The sequence below is a fragment of the Anopheles gambiae genome, chromosome X (genome assembly GCF_943734735.2).
Source record: "Anopheles gambiae chromosome X, idAnoGambNW_F1_1, whole genome shotgun sequence".
Lineage (NCBI taxonomy): Eukaryota > Metazoa > Arthropoda > Insecta > Diptera > Culicidae > Anopheles > Anopheles gambiae.
Genome location: NC_064600.1, coordinates 16,274,315 through 16,284,848, shown reverse-complemented (window position 1 = coordinate 16,284,848; position 10,534 = coordinate 16,274,315). Strand labels below are relative to the sequence as shown.

The 10,534-nt window shown below is 43.8% G+C and overlaps 1 protein-coding gene across 2 annotated transcripts; it reads right to left on the bottom strand.

Annotated features, from left to right (window-relative positions):
• Window positions 1-4,262: 4,262 nt before the first annotated feature.
• On the bottom strand, window positions 4,263-9,811 carry LOC1277378 (sesquipedalian-1). 2 transcript variants are annotated; one of them, XM_316835.5, is made up of 4 exons: window positions 9,656-9,811; window positions 8,780-9,450; window positions 8,350-8,655; window positions 4,263-6,381 (listed from the first exon to the last, which is right to left on the bottom strand). In XM_316835.5, exons 2-4 carry the CDS (start codon window positions 8,979-8,981, stop codon window positions 5,855-5,857), a joined length of 1,035 nt encoding a protein of 344 aa, XP_316835.5. In that variant the 5' UTR covers window positions 8,982-9,450; window positions 9,656-9,811; the 3' UTR covers window positions 4,263-5,854. The 2 variants fall into 2 exon arrangements, with proteins under 2 accessions (XP_316835.5, XP_003437123.2); XM_003437075.2 differs by having other exon boundaries at window positions 9,604-9,754.
• Window positions 9,812-10,534: the final 723 nt, after the last annotated feature.

Genomic DNA, 10,534 nt, shown 5'->3' with positions numbered 1-10,534 from the left:
TCAGTTTCTCGTTTTCTCAAACAGTAGCTGCATTGATGTTCTGGTTCTTTTGGGGTGCATGAATGTGAGATAGTGAGAAAAATCGTTTTGAAATATGATTTAATTTTCTCGTTTTTTAAGCACTGATGTGGCGTGAGGGGTGCTTTCACATTTTAATTACTTATTATTCAGCCACTTTCCTAATCTCGATCGTAGAGGAACGATAGTTGCAGTTGCCTAGATACAACGGTTGCTTTAATTTATTTCATGAGTATCTTGGTCAGTAATGCGTATAACATGACATAATGTTCGAAAAACATCAAAGGAAACTATCATTTTGATTCATTCTATTCGATCTAGCTTGGGAAAGTGGTTGACTATTATTATTATTATTACTTATTTTAATTGTCCACCAAAGTGGCCTAACAAAGTTCATACTTAATGCTACTTGTCGAGAGAAATTAAGGTTGACGGGTACAGCTTACATGGACTGGAGAGAGGAACGTGGACCCTGGCTGAGATTGCATCTGATTGAATAAGTTTGCTGGCAGTGATGGACTGGCGGTCGAGCTTTTCAAACTTACCGTCGAAATGCATCAGCTGTTCGTGAAAATCTGGGAGCAGGAGGAACTACCGGAGGAGTGGAAGCTGGGTGTCATTCACCCAGTTTACAAACAGGGGTACATACTGTATTGCTCGAACTTTCGAGCTATCACAGTCCTTAATGCCGCCTACAAGATCCTGTCCCAAAACCTGTTCTTCAGACTTACGCCCCTTGCTACAAATTTCAACGGCAGCTACCAAGCTGGGTTTGTTGGAGGCAAATCCAGCAATCGACCAATTTACGGCAGATGCTCCAGAAGTGCCGACAGCGACAGATCCCTACGCACCACCTGTTCATCGACTTCAAGGCGGCCTACGACACCATAGACTGGAAGGAGCTATGGAACATCATGCAGCGGTACCACTTCCCTGGGAAGTTGATCCGGCTGTTAGAGGCCACCATGAGTGGGGTGCATTATAAGGTGAGAGTATCGAACTTGACGTCGGAATCGTTCGAATCTCACAGGGGTCTGAGGTAAGGTGACGGACTCTCCTGTCTGCTCTTCAACATCGCCCTGGAAGGTGTTATTCGAAGCGCGGGACTAGACAACGACATCCGTGACACGATCCTCTACCGGTCTCTCCAATTTCTTGACTTCGCGGATGACATCGACATCATCGGCAGGACAACAGCGAAGGTGTGTGAGGCGTACACCCGACTCAAACGCGAAGCAGCAAGAATTGGATTGAGAATCAATGCGACGAAGACGAAGTACCTGCTTGCCGGAGACTCAGACCATCTGGGAAGCAGTGTATTAGTTGACGGCGACAATCTAGAGGTAATAAAGGAGTTCTGCTACCTTGAGACGGTCGTTACTTCGGACAGCGACATCAGCAGCGAAATCAGGAGACGAATTGTGCAGGGAAATCGTGCATACTATAGAATTCACCGACTTCTGAGATCCAGAAGACCTCGAGACCACGTGAAATGTGAGATATATCGCACATTGATTCGCCCGGTGGTTTGGACCATGGACGAGTCTTGGACCATTCGAGCGAAGGATGCAAACGCTGTGGGACTGTGTTTGAGCGACGCATCCTCCGGACCATCTTTGCCGGTATGTGAACCACGAGCTTGCTGAGCTGTACGGCGAGCATCAAAGGCTGGCAGGATACAGCGGCGAGATAGAAAGAGAGAGAGGGAGAGAGAGAGAGAGAGAGAGAGAGAGAGAGAGAGAGAGAGAGAGAGAGAGAGAAGGGAAGTTCTGTTACGAAGACGAAGAGAGGAGGCATATAGAGGAATGGCGGATAGAAGGGATGGGACATCATGTTCATTTAACAGGAGAGCCGAGGTGAACCTTGCACGGATGTGGAAATGTCTTTTTTCAATCAGGAGTAGCCCAAGAAGGAGGTAATGGATAGGATACGAAGAAAGGGATTGATGAGAATCAGGGTGGAAGCGTCGAACAGCTACTTGAGTGAACTTACGCTGAGCAAATATGAGCTCTTTATCTTTTCTGGTTCTCTATAAAAGACCTCTCCAAGTCGAGATTTGTTAAAAAAAAAAACGCAGAAAAATCTTCACTTTTTTGGAAAACTTTGAACTTTTGTAACTTTTTCAAATATGAACCGATTTTGATAAGTTTAGACATTTTATAAATGATATTTAGTCAGCTTTATAAACACATTAAAAATGTTTAGTTAAGTTAATTTAATGCAAAAATATACGTTAATAACTGAAGAAACCTCCTGAAAATTTTCATCATTTTAACGTTTGACTTGATGCCATTATGAAAGTGGCGTAGAGTGGCGTTGTCTCATATATGTCACATAATAGTGTAATATATATACTATCAATCTGTGAAGAAATATTCTGCGAAAGTTTGCGAACGCGAATTTTATTGATGTTTTTTCACATCAACTTTTTCTAAAAACATACACATGCGTAACTAGGCGGCTCCATAGGAGCCTGATGTAGTGTATTTCGTGTATTCTACAAAAATATATTCTACGTGCTTTTGATCAACTTTCATTTCCATAACGAAGCTGTGTATCTTAATTTCAGCTCATGTACTTATCTCATATGTAAATTTCTATTCTAACCTAACTTTATAATTAAATATAATGAAGCAAATCAGAACCAAATACCTTTTGGTCCTACTCCAGATTATAGACGGATATAAGGAACATAATTCTTGAATTATACGCATAACAGGAAAACGTTATGAATGCACCAGCATCTATTGGCGTTTTGGGAGAAGAAACTCCCAAAAGTCATGACAAACTAAATATAAGGATAGAGGGGAGTATGCTACAAAGAATATTTTGCAAGAAAGAAAATGCATCCAGAAGGACATTTTGTATAATGAGCTGTATTCCTTTGATTCGTTAACCAGTTCAATATCAGTAGCTACACGCACTAAAACAAAGACAGGGATTAACTTTACAAATGAAGCAAATACTTAGTTTGTAGCTTTCAGATAGTTGTAAAACCAAGAACATCAGATTTTTATTTTTATCATCCCTTCTGAAGGCAGTTCAGAACTTGGAAAAGTATGGGATGAAAATTGAATATTGTGATATCAATGCCCAGGGAAATGTGTAATTCCTATTTTTTTTAACAACAGATTTAAAATTTTAACCTTCAAAGACAAACAATATGTGCTGCTTTTCATAACTAATTTGGGAACTACTTTATTTCACTGTACCTGCTCTATCTAATTATGTAAATGCTTTTATTCATGTCTTTAGAAATGTGAATTAGACGTTAGGAGCTTGTAATAGCATCTACCTAAGTTGTGTATGTAAATTTTTAATATTTGTACTACCTGTGAGTAAAAGTGATGAGAATTAGCTACAGTTGTCCTATACAAAGCAGAAAAAATTATGTTATTCAAAATTATTATGTTTTGTTCATATATTATGGAAAATTACAGTATATTTTAAAATGGTTTATACTATTAGCAAAAAATAATACAGGAAAAAAACACACACAATTAATAAAACTAAGCAAAGATCCTTTAAAACACTATTTTATGTAGCGCCACCTGGTGATATGGATGCGAACTACATATAAAATGTTATTTACTATCATAATACTTTACTACAAACGATAAAAACTAACAATTTCTGCAAAAATAATTTTATCCCGCAATTTGTTCTAAACTGCCCATTGTGCACTCTCCAGCCTGGAAGAGACCAAACAACAGCGGCGTATTCCACGATAGGTCGGACCCAGCAGCAGCACAGAGACTACAAGCATATAGGGGAGCGCGGATTTCCAACGTGAGTCTAAAATGAGTCCCTGAGCCGGATTGGCCTTGTTGATGACATGATCAACATGCCAATGAAAGGACAGCTTCTCGTCCAGTCACACATCCAGATTCTTTACGATACTCGACGTATGAAGTCAGGCTTATTCTATTCAGAACTCGATTCGATTCGAGTCGAGATAATGAACTCCAAAGTGAGCTTTTCCATACAAATAAACATACAAAATTCATCAACTTGACGTCGAGACGACTCGTTAAAAGAATAGAATACACCTGAGTAGCTAGAATACATAGGGAGTAGCTGAATGGAAAAGACGTGGTTCTGGTAAACGAAATCGAATTCTAGAGGTTGTGTTAAGGTGTACATTTGAACCGAAACAATCCCTTTCTTTCGCACTAATTGTAATTGTTTTAAAAAAACTTATCCATCAATTCCATTCAAAACAAAAAAGCGGAGAATCAACATCGTTAGTTTTGCATTTGCTCATTAGTAACAAGTTCGATTTATTTACCATAAATAAGAATGTAAGGCAAACGCTCCATCCCTGCCTTTAGTTTGTGCGCAGGTCGCGCTTGCCTTAACAAATTAAACAACTAACCAAAAACAACTTCTCTCTTGCCTTCTCCGCACACTTGCTTCGCATTTTGTAAACGTGTTTTGTTTTCCGCACAGCATGACTAAAAAATAAAAATAAATTCGCGCGACTAAATTTGCCGAATTGGTTAAGAATAAAAAAATACACGCGTATTAAATATATATATCATTCTCATATACTGCTTAATTTGGCACAGGGGCTGGAGTGATGGGAAGGACTTTTCGTTTTTGCCGTTTGTTCCGATTGGTTTGTTAGTTGGTTGCTGCGCTACTCCCCCATGCCCCATATCAGTTCGTCATGTGGTACGCGGCGGAAGGATTATGTGCGACCATAATTGACACGTTGTTAGATGGCGCGCCCGCGGTTCATTCGCCCTGGCCCGTCCGTTCCGGAAGTCCGTATGAATTGGTTGGGTTGTGGTGTGGTTTGGCATGTTCCGGCGCCTGCTAAGGTTTCGGTTTCGTCAATCCTTCCTCACGATGCACACGACGGTTGCATCCCACGCACAGTGGTTGGGGTTTTGGGGTTGAGGGTAGCGTACACAGGCGTATACAGTATTTGGCTTGTTTTGTCTATTATGTCTATTATGTTTTGCTTCTTGCGACGCAGAATGATTACTATAATAATGTATGTGTGTTTGTGTTGTTACTACAAGTGTGATTCGAGTGGTTTACGCTTTCGAGCACGCTTCACTGGTTTGGTTTTCCCGTGTCGCATTGCAATGTAATGATTGATGTCGTAGGGTGGAAAGAAAAGAGAGGAAAGTGTGAAAAATGGATGATGGCGTGGTCATGGATGTGTTTGTGTGGACGGGGGAGATTGTGTGTAAGTGTGTGTGTGTGTAAATAGAAGAAAATTATAGTAAGTTTTGGGTGCAGCATTAGTGAGGGATGGTGAGTAAATATTAAATAATTAATTCATTTAGCGAGCGTACACTCTTCTACATGGGTGAAATACAACATAACGAGTTACGGCAATAGGAATGGGGAAAGAAGCGTTAAGCGATTAGGTGGTAAAAAATGCAACAACAAAAAAAACAAAACAGAAAACAGGATGTTAAAAGATGATAGTTAAATTAAAGAAAGAACAGTGAAACCATCGACCAAGCCAAACTAAAATTAACTACCATTACTAGCATAGGTGTAGGTGCAGTAGTGTTAGTACATGTAAAAGGGAAAGCATCTTCTCTAATTTGTCTGCCTTTGCCTAGCGCCTGTTGGCTACATAACGAACCGAAGGCAAATGAACGTATAGCACCCTATGCTTAGAAATCAAACTAAACCAACGGAATATTGTTGCGTGCGTGCGTAAAACACGCTCGCCCTAAACGCACTAATTTACAGCACGTAGCGTGCGTGTACGCTTCCTAACGTTTCGTTAACCTAAGCTCCGGGTGGGGGAGCGGGAGGGTTTTGGCGAGTTTTGCCCCGTATCGCTCTCCCCCTGCTCCCGGGCGCAGACTATCTATTTCACTTCCGGTGCTTCCGCCGACTGCCGATTGTCGTCCACGTTCAGCACCGTCGCTGACTCCTCCTGCTTTCTGTTGTCCTCCTCCTGCTTCCTGTTGTTGTCCTCATCCTCCTGCTGCTGCTGTTGCTGCTGCTGCTCCAGCTCCTGTCGGCTTGCGTTCCACTTGCAGAGATCGGCCAGCACCGGGACGCCGAGCGCCGAGTGCATGGCTTCGAACGAAAACGACGCAACGGAGCCCCGCTCGAGGGGCCGCTGCTGCTGGTCGCCGTTCGCCATCGACGCGATTGCGTCGCTTGATTTCGTTGCCGTTACGGTGGCCTTGCGGCTGACCGGACCGTCAGCCGTTGGATCGGCGGACGGTGACAGCTTGCCGATGTCCGGCACCGTCGGCGAGTGGACAGTGGGCGCTGCTGTGTTGGGTGCGGGCGGTGCTGGTGCCTTCCTGCCGGTACGGGCTAGCGGTGTCGGTGGGCTCGTACCGCGTTGTTCCTTCTCGCTTACCCCACCACCGGTGCCGATGTCTGCCGTCGAGGTTTTCGCCGGTTTCACGGTAGGCAGGGGGATGTGTGTGTGTGGCAGTAGTATGCAGTCGTAGTGAGGTAGTAGTAGTAGCAGTAGTGGTAGCGGTTGGACAAGAAGTAGTAGAGAAAATGGGGATTGGTTGCGTAAAAATGTAAACGAAAAGAAAAAAACGTATTGTTTTCCCCCAGAACAAAACATAAACTACAGGACAAAAGTAAAACAAATTATCGCGTTGTACATGTACGATGCAAAATGATTATGCGATCCGATTGCGACTGATGACATTCCTGTTCCATTTTAGCACCACAGCAATTGCAATAGCCCTGCATTCCGTAGGGGTTTTATTTTCTCTCTCTCTCTCTCTCGATAAAGGACATAGCACATGTGGCAAGCAAATGTTAGCCCGAGCTCAATGACGCGTTTTAGAGTGATTCAACGGTTTCTTAAAACCAGAATAGAAACTAGGCAGACTGGACAGACAAGATGTTTTTTTTTCTCACCCATGGTTAGTAGTAAATTGTTGTTTCTAATCATGCACAGATCGAATGCAGCACGACTGTGGCACCGTGAGGCAACGAGGCAAGAAGCTCAAATGGGAAACAGGAATCACGTTCACAGAGTTGCACAAATTGATATGGGATAGTACTAAAGCGGTCCACCATTCTGTTCACTGAATCTCTTCCTCATCGTTTTAATTTAATGTACTTTTTAAGAATGCTAACAATGAGCAATTTACGTCCAATGAACAATATTTCAGTTTTGATGATTAATTTTTTAAATGAAATTTTCTCTGATTGCATTTCTTTTGGTGTTAGCATTTTATCATCCAAACAGCAAGGGCATTTTACTCTGAATAAAGAAATACATAATACAAACATAGCATCTTACAACCCTAATAACATCTTGTTCATATGGACGATGACGTCATGACGTCACTGTTACTTGAACGATGACTAATGGCGCGAAGTATTGATTCAAGCAACTGACAAATCAAGAAAAATAGTATGAATAATATTTCATGAAAAAGCAACTATACACTCAAATTTGATGATGGTTTGCTGAAGTGATGGAAGCTCGGAATCGGACCTACCCGATTCCGATTCCGCGTTCGGAACCAATTCCGGAGCCGATTCGGATGCTGGAATCGATTCCGATTCCGGAGTCGCTCCAGCATCAGAATTGACCTGGGAATCGCAATTTGCCCCGATAACGGAATCAGGATTGAATCCAGAAATGGAATTAGCTCCGGAACGAGAATCAGTTCTTGCATTTAAATAAGAAGTTTTAGAAGCAAAACCAGTCCGGGAATCTCCATAAGAATAGATCGTTCACAAGTAAATTTTGATTCTTTGCGGCTATTAATACGTAGCATGATTGCAACCAAACGCCTATTCTTATGAAATTGCCGAAACTGACTTCGTTTCGAAGCTGATTCTGATTTCGGAACCGATTCCGAAGCCGGAGCCAATTTCGATCCCTGGAGCCGGAACCGATACCGATTCCGATTCCGGAACCGATTTCGAAATCGTTTCCGGAAACTGATTCCGGAATTGATTCCAGAAAACTTTGGAGATCGCCGGAATCGATTCCGACGAAATCTTCATTTTCCCCATCACTTAGTTTGCTGCATATGACCATTCCAAACAAAACGCAGGGTGCCTTTTCTACTGTACTAACATTCGACTGACTGGTTAGCAGCTGTATCAACATAGTTAAAACATTCGCTGGAACCGGTTAATGACATGAATCACAATGCAACATCATGCTGGAGATGAGTTTGGAAACAGCGCGGGAGGATGTTAACACAAAACATTAAAATAAAACAAACAAACAATACAAAAACACACAAGCTCTCCTTGCAAACAATGCGGCGGGCGTGTATGCAATCATTGTGTAGTGGGGGGATATTTAGTGACCACCAATTTGTTCCTTCCCAATTGTTCCCGGCGTTTTCCCCAGACAATTACCTGCGTTCGAGGCATACTCCGTGGTGAGCGGTTTGTTGAACGGGTTCTGGCGCCGGGGCGGTGCCCTCGGGGGCGCCAGGATCGGTGCCATCTCGGGCGCCTTCTCCCGGCACTGGCCCTCGATCTCGTCCAGCTGGCGCTGCAGCTCGGCCACCATTAGCTTCATGTAGTCGTACCCGGCACAGGTCAGCGCCTTCATCCACTGCTCCATGTTGGACTGCGATTCCGTGCTGAGGTAGTACGTGCGATTGTTCGGCCCGTGGAATATGATCTGAAAGCAGTACTGTTCGCTTTCCTCGGCGAGTTCTAAAACGGGAAAGGCGAGAGCGTGTGAGCAAAAACAAAAAAATAAAAGATTCGTCGACTTTGCACGACTTCTATCAGCGGCGGAGTCAGCGCAAGGCCGCCAAGTAGCAGCGACAACACTTACCCACCGTGCAGCCCTCAAGGATGATCATGCCGAGCGGTTCCTTATCGGTGCGCTTCTCGAAGTAGAACAGCAGGTTGCCCTTCAGCACGAACCACCGCCGCTGCCAGCTTTTGTTCATCTCGCCCCGCTTGTTCAGCCAGCCCTCCAGGTCGACCGGTGGCGTCGTCGCGAACGTGCACAGGTTTTTCTCGTTGATCTTCATCGTTGCTCGGGCGCGGTGCGGCTGCCAATCAAAGGCTGGGGCGTTTCCAGGAGATGCGTTTTTCGCCCTCCAATACCGGCCCCGCTCCGCTCGGGGCGGGAAAGGAAGGATGCCCTTTTTCGTTCGATATTTTAATTGGCTCGTTTTGCCTTATTCGTTTTTAACCCTTATTCCACTGCTGATTTTTCTTCTAGCGCATTTTTTGCACGGTTACGAAAATCAAAAAAACGAGTGAGAAACGAACAAAAAAAGCACACACACGCAAGCACACCCGGACAGGAAATGTTTCTCCCTTGCTGTTGATCGGTCGATTGACTGTGTGTGTGTGCGGCGGCTGGCTATTTCTATTTCTGATCGGGGATGATGCAGTGTCGCGGCTATCTGTTTTGATTGTGCGGATACCGGGCCAGCCTTGGGCAGATTAGCGGACACAGCCCCGAACTTGAACGTTGATGGCCGCGCCTAAAAGCTGCGAAGAATGCAACAACAAGAACAGACAGACAACGAAACAAAAACACACTGTTAGTGGGAATCGGGTGTGGTGGTGCTCGGTAGAACCGATCACTTGAACAGAGAATTATGTCACTTTGCGCCTGTAACGACGCGATGGAGACAGATTTACCGGGATTTATCTTTTTTTTTCTTGTTGCGCGGTACACTCGCTCGACAGTTACCTTAAATTCTTGGCCAGTTAACTCATGTTATTTTTATTTCTATTCCAAAAGTGTTCCCTGTGTGTTTGCTGGACTGGCTGTCAAGTAGCGGCACCCCGTACAACACGGCGAGGGTTTTTGACGTTAAGCAATCGCTGCATCCCGCTCATTTGCTCTACCCGCCCTTTACTTGCCTACAGTCATGGCCTTGCCAGAATCGGCACAGAATAAAGACAAGTATTCCCCGATATACGTTATTAATACGGACCGGAGGCAATAACGCCTCTCGAATATTATCAAACGTCGAATTTCGAGGTTTTCAGTCAAATTATAGCTAAATTTTCGTATAATTTGACTTGAAGTGTCCAAATATCACAAATCCACTAAACGACAACTAAACGGGTTCTAAACGGCTCAAGCTCTCAACATAAAAGGAATCTAAAAAAAACTTCGTTTAGCACACGGTAATGCATTCTAAATATAGCACAAAAAAGCTGGTGGCGCCATCTGTTGGTGGGGCACCCAACCAGTGGAGCGCTTTCCTCGCTTTGAGACCTTTCTCCTTCACTCTGTACAGTTGTATGGTTTCGCATTGAAGTTATGCATCGCTAGAACTAGAACGGCAATATGATTGTTTAAATACTAAACCCCACTGTTAACCATTTGTACAGAAGCAAGTGAGATTTGAATAATGGTCGATGGTGTTGATACCCATGTATCTGACCTCGCGTACATGCATATAGATTTTTGCTCGGAAAGTTAGAAGACTATCGGGGCGACTATGGGCTTCGAACGACGAGATCCGTTCGCCGCGGTTGTCAGAAGGCGCTCACTTGGCGCTCAGTTTTACCATTTGCGTACCATTGAGAGACCGTAAGAAGCGCGTGAAAGAATGAGTTC

What these genes read in the sequence shown, in the direction of transcription:
- LOC1277378 (XM_316835.5), bottom strand. Translation starts at nt 8,981, where the DNA reads ATGAAGATCAACGAGAAAAACCTGTGCACGTTCGCGACGACGCCACCG. An exon ending in CCTTGAGGGCTGCACGGTGG is followed by an intron (nt 8,656 to 8,779) that starts GTAAGTGTTGTC and finishes TTCCCGTTTTAG; the next exon opens with AACTCGCCGAGGAAAGCGAA. An exon ending in GGAGTATGCCTCGAACGCAG is followed by an intron (nt 6,382 to 8,349) that starts GTAATTGTCTGG and finishes CCTCGACGGCAG; the next exon opens with ACATCGGCACCGGTGGTGGG.